General features: G+C 38.2%; 1 protein-coding gene across 1 annotated transcript in view; it reads right to left on the bottom strand.

The window, feature by feature from the left end:
- Positions 1-17,702, bottom strand: part of LOC132378252 (endothelin-converting enzyme 2-like) — a 150,627-nt gene extending 132,925 nt beyond the window's left edge. Inside the window, exon 1 of the mRNA XM_059945028.1 lies at positions 17,655-17,702. Coding sequence (XP_059801011.1) covers positions 17,655-17,687 — 33 coding nt within the window. The 5' untranslated portion in view covers positions 17,688-17,702. The remainder of the gene's footprint in view (positions 1-17,654) is intronic.
- Positions 17,703-22,742: the final 5,040 nt, after the last annotated feature.

The following is a 22,742-nucleotide window of genomic DNA, read 5'->3' on the forward strand; positions in this document are numbered from 1 at the left end:
TAGCCCAGGGTGGCAGTATGCAGCAGGACTGTGTTTATTTGGTTCTAAATATGTTTTATATTTTATTAACCCCTGTGTTCTACAGACATGTCTGACGGTGCAATGTGGCGATTTTTGAAGAGGAGGTGTGAAATGGAAGAGGAGGATCCTAGGCCAAGACCTACAGACAATTCTGATACGGTTAATGATGAAGAATTACAATCTTCTTTTTTTTAAATATATTTTTATTGAAGGAATGACACAATACAGAATACATAATGGATTACATTTTCCTCCATTTTGCTTTTATATCTTACCCCCAAACAAACCTCCCCTCACCCTCCCTCCCCGAACATACCATGGCAGCTAATGTATTTACAATACGACAAATCACAACTACAAGTATGGACATTTCACAGCCATACCCCCACACTACTTCAAGACGAAGGCCCACACACATCCACAACATGTTAGATGATCCAGAATATACTCATATTACAATTCATCAACCACCCTGTGAGGTAAATCATATGCGTGTTAAAAGAGAGGCAACTTCCCAAGTACAATCAGATGCCCTCAACTAGTAGGTAATTCCTTAAGACTCCCAAAATATGACAAGAAAGGTCCCCATTTCAAATAGAACTTTTTCACAGACCCCCTCAAAGTGAATTTAATCTTTTCTAATTTCAGAAAAAACATTACATCCTCTAACTAAGCAGCAGCAGATGGGAGAGTGGCAGATTTCCAGACCAGCAAGATTCTCCTAGGGGCCAGAAGTGATGTAAATACAACGATATCCAACTGGTTTGCATTTAAACCCAAAGCATCATCCATCACACCAAATACAGCTATAAGCAAGCAAGGTCTCAGTGTCACCCCCAAAACCTCACTGATAAGTTTAAAAACCAGTGCCCAATAGCCATCAAGCCGAGGGCAAGACCAAAATGCATGCACTAAACCAGCCGGAGAGAAGGAACACCAGTCACAGCCAGCGTCTGTCCCAGGATATATGTCAGCAAGCCTGGCTTTACTTAAATGTACCCTGTGTAAAACTTTAAATTGTATGAGCCCCAGTCTAGCACATGATGATGAGGAATGAACCCTATTCAAAGCTTTTGCCCACTATTCCTCAACCAGATCCATACCAAGATCATCCTCCCACCTAGACTGATTGTTTAAATCTTGAACTTCCAAAGACATCAGCTGAGCATATAGAACAGAGATCAGCCCTTTATTATTAAAGCTAAGAGAGAGTTTTTCCCACAACATAGCAGGTGGTAGATCAGGAAAAGAGGGAAATTTTTCCTTGACAAAGTGGCGAATCTGCAGATATTTTAAAAAATGATTATGCAGAAGACCATATTTACTGCACAGGTTATCAAAACTATCAAATATATTACCAGTGTACAAATCCTTAATGCACAGAAGACTGTTCAAACCCCATTGTCTAAAAACTGAATCGAGTGTGGAGGGAAGAAATAGATGGTTTCTATGAATGGGACCCAAAACTGAAGCTGATGTGAACTTATAGTGGCAGTGAAATTGATTAAAAATTTTGAGGGTGGAGAGCACGACCGGGTTAGATGTGAATTGAGAAGATTTCAATGGCAAGGAAGAATACACTAAAGCTTGGAGAGACGAGAAGAGGCAAGTCTCAAGCAGGCACCAGTTTATATCTAGCTGGTGAAGCCAAAATAATACCTTTTGAATGTTCGATGCCCAGTAATAATGAATAAAACTAGGAAGGCCCATTCCACCTACATCACAACCTCTTTGGAGAATGTGCTTATTAACCCTTGGGACCTTATTTTCCCAAATAAATGAGGTTATAGCTTGGTCGACTGATTTGGAAAATAACTTGGGTAAGAAAACTGGCAAGCACCGGAACAGGTAAAGAAATCTGGGAAGTATAGTCACTTTCACTGATTGAATTCTCCCAGCTATAGTAAGGGGTAAACTGTGCCATCTCTCAAAATCAGCCTTCGTTTGGCTAACCTGATGCTTGTAGTTAGCTTCAAACAGAAGTAAAAGAGCAAGTAACGTGTATTCCCAGATATACAAAACCATCTTGAGATAAAGGAAAAGGCAAAGATTCCTGTCGGATCTGTAGGGCCAAGTTATTAATGGGAAAGCATTTGCTTTATTGAAGAATGCACACAAAATGCTGGTGGAACACAGCAGGCCAAGCAGCAACTATAAGGAAAAGCGATGTCGACGCTTCAGGCCGAGACCCTTCGTCAGGACTAACTGAAAGGAAAGATAGTAAGAGATTTGAAAGTAGTGGGGGGAGGGGGAAATGCGAAATGATAGAAGACCGGAGGGATGAAGCCAAGAGCTGGAAAGGTGATTGGTGAAAGTGATACAGAGCTGGAGAAGGGAAAGGATCATGGGACGGGAGGCCTCGGGAGAAAGGGGGGGGGGGAAGCACCAGAGGGAGATGGAGAACAGGCAAACAACTAAATATATCAGGGATGGGGTAAGAAGGGGAGGAGGGGCATTAACGGAAGTTAAAGAAGTCAATGTTCATGCCATCAGGTTGGAGGCTACCCAGCCGGTATATAAGGTGTTGTTCCTCCAACCTGAGTTTGGATCATTTTGACAGTAGAGGAGGCCATGGATAGACAGATCAGAGTGGGAATGGGATGTGGAATTAAAATGTGTGGCCACCGGGAGATCCTGCTTTCTGTGGCAGACCAAGCGTAGGTGTTCAGCGAAACGGTCTCCCAGTCTGCGTCGGGTCTCACCAATATATAAAAAGCCACACCGGGAGCACCAGATGCAGTATACCACACCAGCTGACTCACAGGTGAAGTGTCGCCTCACCTGGAAGGACTGTCTGTGGCCCTGAATGGTGGTGAGGGAGGAAGTGTAAGGGCAGGTGTAGCACTTGTTCCGCTTACAAGGATAAGTGCCAGGAGGGAGATCGGTGGGAAGGGATGGGGGGGGGGGGGAACAAGTGGACAAGGGAGTCGTGTAGGAAGCAATCTCTGCGGAAAGCAGAAAAGGGGGGGGGGAGAGGGAAAGATGTGCTTGGTAGTGGGATCCCGTTGGAGGTGGCGGAAGTTACGGAGAATTATACGTTGGACCTGGAGGCTGGTGGAGTGGTAGGTGAGGACAAGGGGAACCCTAACCAGAGTGGGGTGGCAGGCAGATGGGGTGAGGGCAGATGTGCGGGAAATAGGAGAGATGCATTTGAGAGCAGAGTTGATGGTGGAAGAAGGGAAGCCACTTTGTTTAAAAAAGGAAGACATCTCCTTCGTCCTGGAATGAAAAGCATCATCCTGAGAGGAGATGCAGCGGAGATGGAGGAATTGCGAGAAGGGGATAGCATTTTTGCAAGAGACAGGGTAGGAAGAGGAATAGTCCGGGTAGCAGGATACAAGAGGCCAAAACTGACCCCTTTCCCATAAAGCAGGGATTTCACCTCCTTGAAAGCTGCTCGTTTTTTCCCCAGGTCCACACTAAAATCTTCATGAAAAAACACGCAATGCCCGCTGAAATACTGTTCCTGCTTCCGTCTACTGATAATGTGTTGCTTATCTTGAAAGAAGTGAAAGAGGACCAGGAATGTTCTTGGCCTTGTTTGCTTGCTTCAAAGACACCGGATGGTTTAGGCCTGACTCAGTGAGCGCGCGAAAGCATGAGAGGCCTCGGGAAGAAATTTGTCCCCGGCACTTCATCAAAAAACATGGGGATTTGTAAGATGGCGATTGTTTAGCTGCTCCGAACTTTTGCTCCGTTATTCTCCCTATCTTTGCACTATATGTTTCCATTCTTAAACCTTAGTTAGGTATTTTATTAGGTCTCTTTTACTTGCCTGCGAATACATCTATCTTATAATGTCTACCAAAAGTACTAAAACCGGGAAAAAGGAAACTTCTACGGCTTTGCCAGCTGACATTCTCGCTGCTTTGGAACAGCATCGACAAGATATTTTAAAGGAATTTAGAACTTCTTTCAAACAGCTGGATGTCAAATTGGATCGGATCAACGCTAGAGTGGACGAAAATGCTAAACATTTATCTCACATCGACTCAACCTCTGAAGAACTAAAATGCCATGTTCAATATCTGGAATCTCTCTGCTCCAGCCTAGAGGAGAAGAATTGCAAGCTTTTTTACAAAATGGTGGATCTTAAAAACCGGAGCAGACGTTGCAATCTACGAATTCTTGGTTTGTTAGAGGCCACCGAAAAGGGCTCTCCTGTTGAATCTTTTTCCGATTTTCTCTGTGAGATTTTTGGGAAAGAATTTTTTCCGACTCCACCTGAGCTTGAAAGGGCACACAGGATCTACGTTCCCCTTGCAATTCTGGGTTCCCACCCACGGCCAGTAATTTTGTGCTTTCATCAATACCAGGTGAAAAACCGTTTGATTATGGAGGCATGCCGCAGAGATACTTTTGCTTTTCAAAATACAGTCATTCGTTTTGTGGAGGATTTTGCCCCCCCAGGTTCTGAAGATGCGTGCTGAGTTTAAAGGTGTAATGAAAGTGCTTTTTGATCGCGGACTCAGACCCTCCCTTCAAAACCCAGCCGATCTCCGAATTACGCTTACTACTGGAGAATATAAGTGGTTTAAATCAGTGAAGGAGGCTGAGGCATTTGTTGGAAGTCTTTCGGCTATCTTGTCTTCTTCGGAGCTGATCTGACCTTCTAAAATGGTGGATAAGTATCTCTCGCAGTAAAGCTATTTTTTCCAGACTCAGACTTTACTTGAATAATAAAGACATTATCTATTGAAACTCTAAGGGCTGTAGACAATCTCTCCCTGGACTTGGTGCGTTCTTTCTAAATAGATAATCTGAGTTTAATGTTTCCCTGCGGATGTTTAGATTGCACTTGTGTAATCTATTTTATTCTTGTATAACTTTATCTACAGAGATCTACAATTGACTAACTTGTTTTGGTGGTTTGGAGTTTTTATTGAAGGCCTCCCTGTTGGTTGATTCATAGTTTAATTTCACTTTTTTTTTCTGTAAATGGTTGATAAGTACTCTCTTTGAATCTATAATTTCCCCTTTTTCTCCCTCCCCTTTTTTTTCTTTTAATCTTCTATAATTTTTCGCGGGTAGGTTAGTTTTAGTTTTCTTCTGATTTTCTTTGTATTAAGTTTTATACTTCCGTTGAAGTTGTTCCTATTTGTAATTATGTTTTCTAGTGCATAAACTAGTTACCATTTGCTATAGTATTTATACGGAACTGTTGTTAACGACACAGAACTGGAAGTCATATTTCGGTTAATTTTTTTGGTAGAGCTAGCTGCTTTTTTTGGTAGCCGTCTAGTTTTGGGTTGCGAGGGTGGGGTGGATTCTCCAGTTCCAACACTACTCACTGTTTCTTTTGCTTTCCTTTGTTACTCAGGACACGTTTCTGTTTTGATTCTACGAATCTGTTTACATTTTTGCTCCCAGACTGTTATTGTACTGCTTGACTTTTTATATGCCTGCTGCCTTCTATGCACTAACAATTGATAATGGTTAATACACTTAAATTTGTGAGCTGGAATGTAAAGGGATTGAATCACCCTGTTAAAAGAAGGAAGGTCTTCTCACATATTAAACAACTCAAAGCTGACATTGCTTTCCTTCAAGAAACTCATATCCGTAGTTCTGATAACTCCCGGCTTTTGTCAAAGTGGGCGGGTCAGCATTTTCATTCATCCTTTGCCGCCAAAGCTGGGGGGGGGGGGGGTCTCCATCTTTATTAACTCAAATATTCCTTTTGAACTCCATAATAAGATATCTGATACAAATGGCCATTTTATTATTGTTTCTGGTAAACTATATAATACTAAAGGTACTAGCAAACCTGTATGCCCCCAATTTTGATTATGTCAATTTCTTTGAACGTTTTTTCTCCTCTCTACCAGACTTAAACTCATACTCTCTTATACTGGGTGGTGATTTCAATTGTTGGTTAGATCCTAATTTGGATCGATCGTCCTCTGTTACTAGACCACCTACTAAATCTGCCTTAGCTATTCAATCGTTTCTCTCTAATTATGGTATCTCTGATATATGGTGTTTCCTTCATCCCACTGAGAGAGATTATTCTTTTTTTCCACATGTTCACCATACCTTTACTAGAATTGACTACTTCTTACTCGATAATCAACTCATTCCATTTGTCTATTCTTGTGATTATCAGAGTATACTGATTTCTGACCATGCCCCAATTACTCTGTCTTTAAATTTTCCTGGTCTCCCTCAGAGGAATAAATACTGGCGGCTTGATTCGACTTACTATCGGATGATGATTTTCTAAAATTTATTAAGGGTCGGATAATCTTTTATTTTAACACCAATACATCACCTGAAGTGTCATCCCAGATTGTCTGGGATGCCATGAAAGCATATCTGAGGGGTCAAATAATCTCTTACACAGCAAATCTCAATAGAAGATCCTGTGCAGATCGATTAGACCTCATTAATCAGATTAAAGAATTGGATCAACTATATGCTCAAACTAAGAATCCTGAACTATACAAGAAGCGTGTAGAACTTCAAACTAAATTTAATCTTCTGTCTACTCAACCTGTCGAACGCCAACTTCTTGAAAGAGTCACTTTTATATTCATGGTGACAAATCTGGTAAATTTCTAGCCAATCAGCTGAGGCGTTCCAAAGCCAAACAACATATTATAAAGATCCGGAAGGAGAATGGAGACTTTACATCGGATCATTTAGAAATCAATGACGCATTTAAAAATTTCTTTTCTCGACTTTATTCCTCTGAATCTTTGAATGACAATATCTCTGTTGATCATTTTTTAAATAATCTGAATATTCCTTCGCTTTCACCTGATTCTAAAGCCAAGCTTAATGCGCCTATATCATCAGAAGAAATGCATTGTCTCTGCATTGTCTTCAGGGAAATCTCCTGGACCTGATGGGTTCCCCGTAGAATTTTATAAATCACTCTCTTCACTTCTTTCTCCTCAGTTACTCTTAGTATTATCTGACTCGTTTAATTACGGCAAATTGCCACCCTCTTTTAATGAGGCATCTATTATTCTTTTATTAAAAAAGGGTAAAGACCCAACAGAGTGTTCCTCGTATAGGCCGACTTCTTTGCTTAATGTTGATGTTAAAATCTTGGCCAAAGTTTTGGCTTATAGATTAGAAACTGTTATTCCCTCTATTATTTCTGATGATCAAACTGGTTTTATTAAAAACCGTCTTCCTTTTTTTAACATACGGTGTTTAGTTAATATTTTATACCTCCTCCAAATGGGATTCCTGAATGTGTTATTTCCCTCGATGCGGAGAAGGCATTTGATCGAAAAGAGTGGAACTAACTTTTTGCAGTTTTAGAAAAATTTGACTTCGGTCAAAGTTTTATCTCTTGGATCAAATTGCTGTATTTGTGTCCTACTGCCTCTGTTTTAACTAATTTTCAGAAATCCCAGTTATTTAACCTCAAACGTGGCACCTGTCAGGGATGCCCTTTAAGTCCCTTTCTCTTTGATTTGGCTATGGAACCTTTGGCAATAGCATTTCGAAATTGTCCTGAATTGACCGGGATTTGGAGAGGGGGTGTTGAGCATAAAGTTTCTCTTTATGCTGATGACTTATTACTTTTTCTTTCAAATCCATCTACATCCTTACCTCCAATGTTTTCACTTCTTGACAAGTTTAGCCAGTTCTCTGGATATAAACTTAATTTACATAAGAGTGAAATTTTCCCAATTAATAAAGCACACGAATTGACATTTTGTGATCTCCCTTTTAAAGTAGTTCAAAATCGATTTACTTATCTTGGAATTACAGTCACAAGGAAGTTTAAAGATCTCTTTCATGAAAATTTTGCCAATTTTTCATATACTATAAAACAGAGTCTGTTACAATGGTCACTTCTATCTATGTCTTTGGTAGGTCGTATTAATGTTGTTAAAATGTATGTTCTCCCTAAACTTTTATATTTATTTCAATCAATCCCAATTTTTATTCCTAAATCTTTTTTTGATTCCTTAGACTCTATTATTTTGTCATATCTGTGGAAGAATAAGCGCTCCAGAATTAATAAAGTTTATCTCCAAAAATCTAAAAAAAGAGGGTGGCATGGCTTTACCTAACTTTATATTATTGGGCAGCCAATATATGTTGTGCTACCTTTTGGTCCTTTTTCCATGGCCAGCCCAAGTGCCCTAATTGGGTGGCAATGGAATTGAGCTCCACTAAAGAATTATCTATCTCTGCACTTCTTGGCTCTGTACTCCCTAGTAGTTTGTCCAGATTAATAGTTAATCCTCTTGTTAGACAAACTTTGCGTATATGGGCTCAGTTTAGGAAATTTTATGGTTTCCATGGTTTTTCCTTTTCTAGCCCCATCTTACATAATAACCTTTTTTTACCTACTACGTATGACTCAGCATTCCATGTTTGTATAGGAAGGGCATTAGACATTTTGAAGATCTTTTTATTGATAATCGCTTCGCTTCTTTTCAGCAGCTCTCTGCTAAGTTCAATCTGCGCAATGCTCATTTTTTTTAGATATCTCCAAATTAGACTCTTTATTACTCCTCTAATTCCTAACTTCCCTGAAATGCCTGAGAAAAATGTTATGGACTTATTTCTTTCTATAAATCCACTAGGTAAAGGTTTAATATCATTTATTCGTTATAAATTAGCAGCCTTACGACGTGCCCCTGTGGATAAAATTAAAATGGCATGGGAGCATGATTTAAATACCTCCTTATCTGATGAGAGTTGGGACTCGATTCTCAAATCGGTTAATTCAACCTCTCTTTGTGCTCGCCATTGCCTTTTACAGTTTAAGATTGTTCATAGAGCCCATATGTCTAAATCTAAATTATCTCGATTTTACCCTAACATTAGTCCACATTGTGATAAATGCAAAAGGGGCCTCTCTCATTCATATGTATTGGTTTTGTCCTAGCTTGGAGAAATTTTGGAAAGATGTCTTCATAACGTTATTGTATATTCTGAATCACCACCTGGAACCTAACCCTTTAATTGCTTTGTTCGGTTTCTGGGGTGAGACAGATTTACGTCTGAGTTCGACTAAGTGTCAAATATTATCTCTTGCCTCTCTCCTAGACGTTTAATCCTCTTTAGATGGAGGGATGTTGCCCCGCCCACGCATGCTCAATGGCTTAACAATATTACGGCCTGCTTAGACTTTGAAAAAATTCATTATTCAGTTTGGATTTAATTCGGATTTAAAGTTCCATAAGGTCTGGGGACCTTTTATTGAGTACTTTCATAACCTTCCTCTTAACTAAGGTTTTTTTTCGGTCCCTTGCTTTCAGCTCCTTTTTTTTGGTAGTAGGCATTAATATCTTCTGTTGCTAAGTGTATTTACAGTTTTGGGGGTTTGATTGTCCTGATTTATATTCCCTATATTGTGTTGTGGTTGGTCTGGAGTTTTTTTTTGTTGCGGGGCTTGGGGAGGATACTAATTTTACATGTCTTCAATTTGGGTGCTTTTTCAATGATCTTACTTTGTATCATATTATTATTGTATGTTTATTTTTGCACTGTATCAATGTTCTTCATTTCGATCTGGGGTTTTTTTTATTTGTAGCTATGTAGAAAATGTATAAAAAAACTAATAAAAAAAAACTCGGTCATAAATTTAACAGGGTTCGAACCTTCCAAATTTTCAGGAATGCCAACCACTCTCAAATTGGATCTCCACGACCGATTTTTGAGGTCATCTAGCTTCCCCTTCAGAATTGTGTTTCTGCTCCACAGCGCTGCAATGGCGGCTTCGGCGCTCGTCAGTTGGTCACTATAATCATTCAGGCCATCTTCAACCTCACAATGCGTTCGTCGTGTGACTCGTAATAAGACGTAATTTGTTCCATGGTAGCATTCACTGGTGACAAAGCAACTTCAAGTTCTCTTTTTAGGGCAGAATGCACCGCTTGCATCATGTCAGTAAGAAGTACTAAGCCAGGCCTCTCCAAGTCATCGGGTAGCGCAGGTCCAGCAGCGGCATTACCATAACATCAGCTTTCTTGCTTGAGGCTTTGCTATCTTTTTCCCCAGTTTTACTTTGAAGGTACATTTTGTTTGCCATGTCAGTGTCCAGCAACGTCCCAGGTTGTTCACAATGTAAAATGTTAAATTATCTCGAACATACGATGAAGATAAACAGGTAGATTTTCAATAAAAATCAGGAGCCACACTTACACGCACCTACTCACTCCATGTTCAACCCGGAAGTCCCCCGAAGGATTACAATCTTCTGAGTCATTTTACTGCATTAGTGCAATAACGGACACAAAAAAGTCCATCTTTACAATGAAAGCTGCTTTTCTCTGAATCTTCTGCTCAGCCTGAGAACTTGTCTTTGAGAGAAGAGGAAGAACATTGTGAACTGCAGTCTGGTCGTGCGCTCAAGATGAGACTCACTGACCTGCCCTTGGGCAAGTTCTGGATTTCTGTGAAAGAAGAGTATCCTGCCATTCATAGGAAAGCAATTAACATTTTGCTGCAGTTTTCAACTTCTTACATGTGTGAGCCAGCTTTTTCTTGCATCAAGAGCAAGGATAGAAATCATCTCATTTCCATTGAAGGTGAAATCTGTGTGTACTTATCTCAAGTTTGACCCACAATTGAGTGTTTGTGCAGCAAAAAGCAAGCAGATGTTTCACATGCTAGGCCTATATTTGAGCCTGATCATGTCAGTTAGTAAGAGAATGTTCTTTCAAAGTCTTGTGTAAAATTGTATCCTGGGCTGTATTTTTATTCACACTTCTTTGGCTTATGGTTTTCAGTAACTTTACTATTCAACATTATCAATAAATTTTCATGTTGTAAGTAGCATTAATTAAAATCAATTTACAACCTTTATTTAAATTAAATCTACTAAGCCTACCTTTAGAAAAATTAAATCCCATTTTGACTTCAGCTAGTTATTTATCAGAAATTTATTATGTTTGCCTTATGAGTTTTTAAAATTTATGAAAGGGAAATAAGAGAATAATTTCAATAAAGGTAAGCTAAGCTTAACAAACTTCTTTCCCTCCAAGAATGATTGACTAAAATTCATTCTGTACTCAGAGGAACATTGACAATTATTTTTGGATTATTATATCTACAAGTTACTGATCACACTAATGTAACGTGAGCTATAGATATAATAACTGTTACTCAGGGATTCCCCAAGACCTGAAACTTATTTCAAGGGTTCCTCAGGCCAAAAAGGTTGAGAAACGCTGTGTTACAGAGTGAAATTAAGGAAAGAAATCTTTTGACCTTACAAGATCCAGCATATTTATGTCCCTTTGAAAGAGATATTTTACCCCACCTCTCTTACTACTACCATCAGTTAGGGGTTTGAGGAGCCTTAGGTCCCACACTATCTGATTCAGGAACAGTTATTACCCTTCAACCATCAGGCTCCTGAAACAGAGTGGATAACTTCACTCACCTCAGCACTGAGCTGATTCAACCATCAACATACTCTCCATCAAGGACTCTCCAACTCATGATCTCAGTGTATATAATTTGTACAATTTGTCTTTTACACATTGGTTGTTTATCAGTCTTTATGTATAGTTTTCCAAAAACTCTACTTTATTTCTTCATTTTCCTGTAAATGCCAGCAATAAAATGAATTTCAAAGTAGTGTATGGTGACATATATGTACTTCAATAATAAATTTACTTTGACTTTGTCTTGCTAAGACCCCTCATGTTTTTCTACATTTCCATCAACTACCTCTCTCTCCTGACTTCAATTAATACAATCCTAATTTGTGCAAACCAACCACTATGACAGCTAGTTCATTATCTTTCATCGAGCAGTCTGTAGACACTTTTAAACTGGAACAAAAATCTTCATCAAGAAATGTAGCATTACAGAAGGTGACTTTATTCACAGAAAAATTATGCAGGGTATATCAGTATACCATTGAAAATGTATTTGTACAGCAAGTTAGGTGGGAATACATTTTAAAATGTACAGGGTAAACTTTACATTGTTCAAGCATAAGTTGGAGGTGTTCACTAATTCTAACAACTAGCTGGCTTTCACTGCAATAATGCTTGGTTTATAACATACAATTTCATAGAATGCCAACAGACATGTCAGCAGATCAGTAATTGATATGGATATCAGAAATGACCTGTACAAGTAGATGCATAGTCCTGTTTACAAAGCTCTGGATTAAATTAGTGACAGACATTTTGAAGAGCCTAAATTTCCTTCTGGTGACTGAGTTATGTTTTGTTCTCCTGCTTTCTTTTTGTCACCTTCTGTATGTAATGATATGCATTAGAGCAATGCCAGAATGATTGTTTACACGTGAGGGGTCTTCTCATGCCCATTCACTAGGCAGCACGTGGTTACTAAATAATGTCAGTTTGCCTTTGTCAGAGGATTCACCATCCTTTGTGGCTATTATTGTTGATTGTTGCCTCGGGCCAGATTCCGTGGAAGTCAAATCAGATGTGAATGACATTGGTTCATGTGTGACTTTGTGACTTACGAGCATTGGAGAAGGCGAAGGATGGTTCAAAGCACAACTAAATCAGAAAATAATTCATGCATTTATGAAGAAATGTGAATGTGTAATATTATTAGTGATTATAAGAAAATATTGGTGATTTTGTAGACTTTAATTAAAGGTTTGATGTGATTACTGGAAATGGTATTCAACATACACTATCCCACAATCAGCCTCTTCCAGTGATTCCAAGTGACTGAAGAAGCTTACAGATGATACAATCAAACTAAGTTATCATTCTAGTTGTTGCAATGCTCATGAAAATTTGGAAACTATTTAATTCATTAGATTTTACACCCCAGTTGTATATTTATCTGCCACAAATTTGTATTGGACTCCATAAAGCCTCAGGTCATCTCTTATAGAAGTCCTCATCTATGCCCATCACCTCTGGGCTTGACTATTCCAAAGTTCTCCTGGCAAGTTCCCTTCTTCCAATCTCCCTCTTAGGCAGACCTTGGGGCTCAACAAAAATGTTTCCATCGCAGTTCTGTGAGATATCAAGGTCAGTGATGAAACCAATATGGGACTTACAAATTTTGCCAGAGATGGGGCATGGGAGAGCATAGTTTGAGAAATGGTGTACTTCTGCTATTTTCTCAGAGCTTCTACATAATCCTGACACACAAACTTTAAGTTTTCAGTGTCATGCTAAATGATCATTTACAGTTTCGAGTGATCCAGGGCTAGAAATATTGCCTATTTTTAAGAATCATTAAGAACATTCTTATAGCCTTTTCTCTCTCCATTATGTAATTTATTTCCATAGAGAATAGAGCATCCATTCCAAGAGTATGGTATGGGCATGCAAAAAATGTGGCTTGCCCAATCAAATCAAGAGTGCAATTAGGGCCTTAATTCCATGATGTTGACCTAGAAGAAAATGCTGCTGGATCCTTTAGTCTCTCAGTCAATTTGAAGGATTTTACATACACAGCTTTGGTGAATCCCTCCAGGTTTTTTTTTGAGCTACTTGCTGTAGGCAGTCCAAGTCTCAGAAGCAGATGAGAGGCAGGGATCATTGTTGTACCATAGGCCAGGCATTTTGTAACAGGTTTGAGGTCTTCATCTTCAAACACCCTTTTCATCAGATATTCATTGGTTTTGTCGCACAGTGAAGATATTGATGAATTTCATCATCAATATCTGCCTTTAATGCTGAGAGGCACATGAGATATGAGATGTGATCCACATTTTAGAAGGTTTTGTTGTGCACTTCTATTGTCGAGGAACAGTATAAATTGATTTTAAAGTAAGTCACCTGTAATCATCCTTCTGCTGTGAGTCTTTTAAGGGGATAATTAATTTGTCCTCTTACTCACCAGATCTTAGATGCCTCATTAACTGCTTAAACTTCCAGTAACAAACATGCCAAAAAAATTGAAATCGAGGTCAGAGTAAAATATGGAGCAAAGCATCTTGCTCCAGAAAAATCGAGCCTATTATTAATGTGACCATTTACAATATTCCTAAAAATAAGTGTACATTGTAGCTTTCCTCCAAGCAACCCACACCATACAAGAATAAAACAGGTGAATCTCTGCTTCAGGAGCTTCAGTCTGCAAATCTCTGAGCACAAAACATTTTGCAAGGATATCCCAAATTTTCCAGCACATACTGTAATCAAATACTCCACAGGAATCTAGTGTCCTGAATTTGTTGACTTAGTTCTGTTATTTATTATTAATATAACATTTTATACAACAGTAATATCACTTTCCATTGAGTGGCTGACATTTACATTCAAAACTTAAGGGAAGGATTTCCAAGAATGTATCAATTTTTGAAGATAAACCTCATTGCACTTCCTGTTCTCCAAAACCACCAGCGGTATCAAATTCACTACCATAGCCATAATGTTAATCAACTACTGTTTCAAATTCCAACGAATAGGTTTTCTGATTGTTTCTTTTTGAGTGGGAAGAAAACAGAGCATATAGAAGGAAAGCTAAACTTACTTTCTGGTGTAACGATTATGGTGAAAAATCCAACTGGGGTGGGTGGGGGGGGGGAATCTGCCAATTTTGCACCTCTTAGTCTATATATGACCTCAGCTTGATTCTTAATCGCTCTCTGAAGTGGTATAGTAAGCAACTTGCATATACCAAAATTGTATTATAAAATCCAAGCAGGACAAAACAGAACAGTGCACATAACTCAACGCAAGTACCAGGATCAACGGTGGTAACAAAGCACTCAGTCTTTGAAAAATCATCTTCCAGAATCATGTTTCATTCAACATGAGGGCTGTCATTCAGTCCATTGGGCAATAATGTCTGAATTGATACACAAACTCACACCTTTCATCCACAGGGCAGTGGTATTCAGTTGGTAGCAATCCTCAACATGATCAATAATTGTTTTTTTTCTCTCCTACCTTCTTCTATAATGTGGCTACCGTTGCAATCTGTTTGGTAGAAGCTGTTTCAGAATCTAATTTTGAAAAATGACACTCTACTAATCTGTTCTTCCCCTTGTTGCTTATCCACACAAAGTGATTCTGCATCATTATCTTTCCAAGCTAAGATCTTTCTTCCGTAAAGACATTAGTCCATATTACATCACAAATAATTTCACACCATGCCATTGTTAAGCTGTGACCATCTTTAACAAGTGAGAGCCTAACCATGTTTCCTTTACAGTAATGGCAATACTAAATGTTGACTCCCCCACCATGAACATCCTGGAAACTAGCATTGATCAGACAGATAACTACACCAGCCACAAATAACACAATTAGATAAACTGGTCAAACACCGAGTTTGAGCCTTGCCTCCTAATTCCCAAAGCCTTTTAATAATCAACAAACAATAATACTCTCCATTTACCCAACTGGGTTTCCATTCAATAGCATTCAAGAAATACAGCATCATCTTGTCCAGTACGTCCTGTGTTCCACCACTTCTTATGTACAATTGCAGCCTATTTCAGTAATAATAATATAATTAACAGAACATTATTGGAATGAATACTTTGGAAATATTTCTGTTTGTTTGCTATCATATATTTAGCACAAATGCATTTGCCATATAATTCGGGGAGTTCCTTCAATTTGCATAAATATAACAAACAGCTTCTTCATCTTTCTCATGGATTGTTATTTAAAAGTCAATGTTTTCTTTGACACCAAGTGCTCATTATAATTTTAAAAAGGAATTACAAAATTAAGATATCAATTTTGCCTCATACAAGAAAGTACTAAAAAAACACCCTCTCCACCTCTCCAGCTATTGCTTTCTGATTTAAAGCATTGCATTAAATTTTTTGCCATCAATCCTAATATTCCCCTATTTAACATTACTTTTTTTTCATGTTTAACAATACCACCATGAAGCACTGAAGGACACTGTTGACTCAATAAAATAGCTATATGAATTGACCTTTTTTGTATTGTTGCTGGATTTATGCACTTTATTTCCAAGCTAATCATATATCCAACTTCAGAATAGAGCTCCTTTCTCTCTAAATTTATTTAATTCACAATAATAATGACAATTTTTTGTAATAATATTAATCAAACACACTTCCTCTGACAAATTTGCATCTTTGTCACGTATTCACATAAACCCTGACGCATTTGTGTATTGAAGTACCAATGGCAGTATTTTGCCTGTAAGAGAATATTATATTAATTCATTTTTCCAAGTCAATACGATAATAAAACAATTTTTTGTTTATGTATAGACATGGTTACAAATAACTCTGTCCCAAGACTGGCTGCTAAAAGGAGGACAGTTTGGCATAGAACTAGCAACCCCATCCCATAAAAATTCAGAGCTACAGAAATGCCAACAGAAGTTCCTGACCTCATCCCTGGGAGAGGAAGGATCTGTGAAGATGGGCTGCACCTAGCAAAAACCTGAAAGGCTGACCCAGGACAGAGGACTCTGGCAAGTTGCTATCAGCAGCCTATGCCCCAGTAGGGGTGATGGGCTTAAGTAAGTATGGCTACAAATGGTAAGACATTTATTAAGAATATTTAATTTATATAATGCATCAGGCTCATCCAGAAACTACAATATACTCTTTTTTTCAAGCTTTCATTGGTACATGATTTCCTAGACCATGTCTGGTTTTTTTTTTACAAAAAGTAGTTAATTATTTACTATTCAAGATAATCTCATTGAAGAACAAATAAATGCATGGAAAGTACAGTGAATTAAATTGAGTTGCAAAATGTTCATAAATTGAAAAGGGGTCCTTTCGAAATCCTTAAACCTATGCAATTACTCCAGCCATTAAATTACTATTTAGGTGTTATAGTCCTGGACAAAAAGCAAGCAGATCATATTAATACAAGATATGGCTAATATGTCTTCATGTTATGGTAACAGTTCTGAGATTCTAAATAGCAATAAAATGGCAGCCCTTGAAATGGTAACCTGTTACACGAACTGCCAGCATTTGTAACTTGTGAATCTACCTTTACTTTACATCAAGTTCCTTCCACCCCGTAGTACAAATCTGGTCAAGAACGTGGGAACAGAGACTTTCAATTAACGTTAACCAAAATAAATGCAACGATAAGGTGATTGGTATGGTACACGTCGACTCACCCTGTAGCCTATTAACCCCAAATCTTGTGATCGTTTGTACACAGACGCGTACTCCTGTAATTAAGATGTTTATTTGAAAGCGTGTATTGTCACCTTGAGTAATAGTTGTACTGAATTGTTTCAAACTAAATTGACAACAGACCTCGTTATTTTCATATAGCATCGAGAATGATCCGTTATACGTAGGTTTAAAAAATATGCGATCCAGCAAAATGGACTCTGGTACAGTTATAATTTTTAAAACATTGTTTGTTCAAACATTACAACAATGTCCCTTATGGTTTGTGAAAAGAAAAAAAATTAAAACATTAATAATGAATTTATAAGAATCCTCTTCGTACCCAAAGCATAAACAACGAATCAACCCGTGCTAACTGTACTTTTCCATTAAATCGCGTTAACATTTTTGTGCAATAAACTGCTTTCGTATAATTATTTAAATAGTGCTAACAATTGCTGTTTAAGATAAAGAGCTAAAATACTTATTAGAAGCATGAGAAGCTGGAATTCTTTATTTCTGAGGATATTTTCGTAAGTGAATTGCTCTTCCATATGTATGATCACATAATGGCTATAGCCTGCGTCGTTCGCTTATCTATCGCATCACATTTAATGTGCTATAAAGCCGTGGTGGAACTTACGTTATCGTTGAGATTTTGCAGCGCAACGTTCATTCTGGAAATATATCTTGATCTATCAAGCCGCAAGCATTTCAGCGATATAAACAAGGGTCGGTGACATGGCTTATCGTACAATTGCTCCCGACGAGAAGTGGTCCTGTATCTATTATATATACAAAAGCAAAGATATATTTAAAAAAACGGCGACGTGATGTTGAGTGAGAATTGGGGTGCAAAGAGTGAGGATGGCCGCGCCTTGGAGGCCCAGCAGTCTGCTGAGCTTCTCTTCCAATCACATATTGCGCACTGGTTACTATGACAAGAAATCTGTTATGGCTGGGAAAGAGTCGGCAACATCAGGTGGGCAAAAAAAAAGCACTTGCGGTTTAATCGATACTCTGTGGTCATGATTTATTCAAATGAAAACAGCCACGAACGCGGGGAGCTAAATTCGGATGATGTTTTGACCCGTCAATAGAAGAGAAGAGTCTATCGCCAATTGAGTTTATGACCCTTGAGGTAATTTAGATCCGACAAGGGCGAAGCCAGCGCTTGTATTAGCAAATGACCAGTGTATTATTTTTTTGCTATTCATTCGGCAAATCAGAAAGTCCAATCTCACTCTGAAAAAAAATCTGCAACTTTCCTGTTGAATCTAGAGTAATGAAATGGAACCCGCCTGATGTCCTGCCTCAGCATCGTCATTATACGTGGCAAACAGTGGACATTTTCACTAAAGACATCAAATTCCGGCTTTAATACTTTAAAACTATTTTGAATAAGGGAAGGATGCTCAACTTTAACAACACGAACCATATGCCATCAATAAATTTGCTGATGATACAACTATTGTTGGCAGAATCTCAGATGGTGACAAAAGGGTGCACAGGAGTGAAGTATACCAGCTAATTCAGTGGTGTACTAACAAGCCTGCGCTCAACGTCAGTCGGTCCAAAGAACAGATTGTGGACTTCAGAAAGGGTAAGACAAGTGAATACCACCAATCCTCAAGAAGGAACCAGAATTAAAGAGAGTGAGTAATTTCAATTCCTGGGTGTCAATATCTTTGAGGATCTAACCTGGTCCCAACGTATCGATGCCGCTATAAAGAAGACAGCAGCTATATTTCATAAGGAGTTTGAGGAGATTTACATTATCACTGAAAACACTCAAAAATTTCTACAGCTGTATGGTGGAGAGCATTCTGACTGGCTTCCTCACGGTCTGGTCTGGGGGAGGGGTTACTACGCAGGATCGTCAGAAGCTGCAGAAACTCGTAAATTTAGTCAGCTCCATCATGGGTATTAGCCTCCGTACTATCCAAGACATCTTCAAGGAGCTGTCCCTCTGTCTATCATCAAGGACCCCCATTACCCAGGATATGTTCTCTTCTCATTGTTACCATCAGGAAGGAGGTGCAGAACCCTGAAGGCACACACTCAGTGAACCAGGAACAGCTTCTTCCTCTCTGTCATCTGGTTTCTAAATAGGCATTGAACCCAGGAACACTACCTCACTATTTTTTTTTAAAGTTTTGTCTTTTGCACTACTTCCAGTCAAGGTAGTGCCTCCATATGATATGGTCAACATCTTTTGGATAGATCATGAAACCGTATGTTTTACTTCTTTATGTTTTTGATGTTTGATCTTTGCCTTGCATGTGATTTGCTGTTTGGAGATCATTTTGGGTGTTCCAGCACTGAGTGTCCAAGAGGATTCCAGGAGACAGAGGCAGCATTCATGAAACTCATGGCAAGTATGCTGTGGGATGGCGCACAAGCTAAATTTCAACTCCATTTTGTGGATTAAAGCTTCCATTGTTCACCGATTAAAGTGACGAGGGAGATTAAAAGCAGGATTCAGAGATCTTTAGGTGCTGCAATGCTCTGCAGCCTCCAAGAGAATTCTGGGAGACACAGGAAGCATATGCGAACCTCATGGCCGCAGTATTGGTGCAAGAAGTTTGACTCCATTTCACTGATTAAAGCTTCAATTGTGCGCCGATTAAAGATGAGAGAGATTTAAACATCATGGCGAATGTGGAAGATAATTGCTGGCTTCCTGCCTTTTGATTGCTGTTGGGATCACTCTGCTACTGGAGAGGGGAACCCTGCCGCTGTGCCCAGAGAATGTCACCCAGGTTTTCTGTGTTTTGGATATGGACTTGGACTATAGACTTTTTTTCAGTCTTATTGTTTTTTATATTCTGTTCTTTTCGCCCCACCTTTCTCTTTTTTTGGTGCAGGGAGGGGGGATTTGGGGGGGGGGGGGGGAGGAGGTTGATGATGATACTGCCTTCCTTTCTTTCTTGGTTTCATAGCTATCTGGTGAAGAAGTTGGTCAGAGTTGTACACTTTGATAATAAATGAATCTTTAAACTTTTATTGTAATTTAATTATTTAATATACTACTGTAATTCAGATTTTTATTGTGGATTTCATTGTACTGACCATAAAGTTAACAAATTTCATGACATATGCCTGGTGAAATTAAACCTGATTCTGATGATCTGCAGGACTACATGTTGAGAAATAGAAATATCATGAAATCCATTTGTGACTTGCATATGGACTATAGGTAGAATGGCCTCATTCTATGCCATTATTTTATATCTCCTGAAACACATAAATCGATTATTGCAGAAAATGTGTGTTATAATATTCTGTCTTAAAAGATCAATTGCAAGCGAAAAAAAATCCAGGTACATACCTGGATTAACATCAAACTGAAAACAAGTGAATTTTTTGATTGGAAACTTCAGCAGCAGAGCTGATGATAAATCCACTGGAAAGAGTCACATTTAACTCTTAAATACTAACCGGTATTCCCACATAAAATGAATTCACTCTTACGAAATGCAGCTTTTACGTTTTAAAGCCAATATTGAGCCGAAATATTCAAGAGTATTGTGTCTGCAGCACGATGAAAAGTAAGATAGATTGAGTAACGAAGCCCTTGCAAGTTATTGATATATATTTATATATTTTATTTTAGCAGCAGCTGCCTGAGGAAAAGATATAAATTGACCTGCGGGCAATTCAGGTCACAGCAAATTAATGTGAGTTTTGCTGTGAATCAGTAATTCGCGTTGCAAATTTATGAACAACTGATTTCAACCTTTCAGAATATCGCGAAGAATTTACGGTAGATACGTGGGCGAGTAAAAGAACAGCTTCATCATATAGGTTCAAAGTTCACCGAAACCTCATGGCAATCGAATTTGGAATTAGATAGCCTTTGAATTACAATTGATAATTATCTGGAGTTACAACCATATTTGAAAAGAACAAGCCAGACTTTAGAAGCAGTCACCGCTTCCATATTTAAATTTAATGTGAGAATATGCTATATTACCGTAGCGGTAAGAAACCATCAACTTCCGGTACTTGAGTAATCTTTTAAGAACGTGTTGCCTACGAAGCCAATATTTTTACATATTCAAATAATAAAGAAAACATGTCTGGAATCAAACTATTAAAGAGACGGTTTTTCGAAGGTCAGCAGCAATGCGTAAAATTGTTTTGTTCGGAAGCCTTATCCATTTAGTATTCTCATCAACAGCAAATGCAGGGTAATCACGCTTAGAAACCAAGTTCATCGCCAATTATAATAAAACAAACACTATCTCCTCTTGACTAGTTATGTGCTATTTTGCTTCTCTAATAGAGGGATATTACGTGGATTTAATTTTATAACAATCGAAGTATATTTTGGCCCTCGGCTGGGAATAAAAAGTGCTTCTTTAACAAAATTGTCTTTGGAATTCGTGTTGAACAGGAAGAATTAGAGCGACACCGTGAGGATATCTCGCCAAACTGAAGACAATCAAAATACATGACAATGTAAAAGGTTTAAATAAATTCGACGACAGAATCTCTTCAAAAAAAAAACAAAATTTACAAAGTGGTTTGAAGCAGATTACTGTTAGCTTCGTGGTCCATTTGCTTTTTGTATATAACTCTTGAGTTCACATTCTTTGTTTAGTAAAACCCGTGAAATGTTAAACAACAAACCTATCCTTTCAAGCAATGAAAATGTCCCAAGAATTTTACAACTAATGAATTATTTAAGTGCAGAAACACAGTGAACTCTGACAACTAAGTTACCTACAGCAGGTGCTACGTATAGCTGTGAAGTATATGCCTAATCCCTGACCTTTCAGCATAAATATTGGTCAATATTGTAGAAAATTTCATTCAAGTCTTGAGAAATTTAAAGGGTCTTTGATAGACAACTTGGCCAAAGAATACCTACTTGGATAGTGCAATGTTCCAACAGAATTGCACTTAAGGTGTCAGTTAGATTAGGCCTTGTAATTTCTGGACTAGAACTTGAAACCACAAGCATCTGACTCAGAAGGCCGAAGTTTATTACTGACATTAACAGTTGACATTTAAATAGCATGAAGTTCTTCTCTCAACAGCCATCTATCTGTTATTAATATTGATGAGACACAGACATTATAGAGACGTGGAACAACAAAACAGGAAATTGAAATTAACATCAATGAAATATCGACCACCAATGGAGTTTACAGATGTTATTGCAGCTACAAAGACTTGTCTCTCATTTGATTATTGCATCACTTGTTCAATTATATTTGTTAGGCTACCAGAAGTGTACTTTGCTATTTTATCAGTTATAAATTAAAATTAAAATTAAAATTGTAAATTTGACAGAATAGAAATGTAATATTAATAAAATTTAAGGATGAATGAATTATTATAAATGATTAATAGTATCTGCTGTGTTAACATACTGTATATGTTACTTTTAGATGTGGAATTTCATGTTAATTATCTATTATAACCATTATAGTGAACTAAGATGAACATTCCTTGCTTCAATACAACTCTCCATGACTCCTCTCTTTGTCTGGTACACAGTAGTGCTGCTTTCTGCAGTTGTAAGGAGCTCGGAAGTTTTCATCTTTACTGCCAGCTTCCCTTGTGCTATATATTTTACCACACATATCTCCAGCTTATGCATTCCTTTTCTCGGTCTCTCTATCTCCATCTAAGGCAGGGTGGGGTGGATTAGTGACCAGTAACCAGTACAGTCACAGATTCCACAGTTACCTTAACTATGCTTATTCACAATCATTTCATT

This window comes from Hypanus sabinus, chromosome 2 (assembly GCF_030144855.1).
Source record: "Hypanus sabinus isolate sHypSab1 chromosome 2, sHypSab1.hap1, whole genome shotgun sequence".
Lineage (NCBI taxonomy): Eukaryota > Metazoa > Chordata > Chondrichthyes > Myliobatiformes > Dasyatidae > Hypanus > Hypanus sabinus.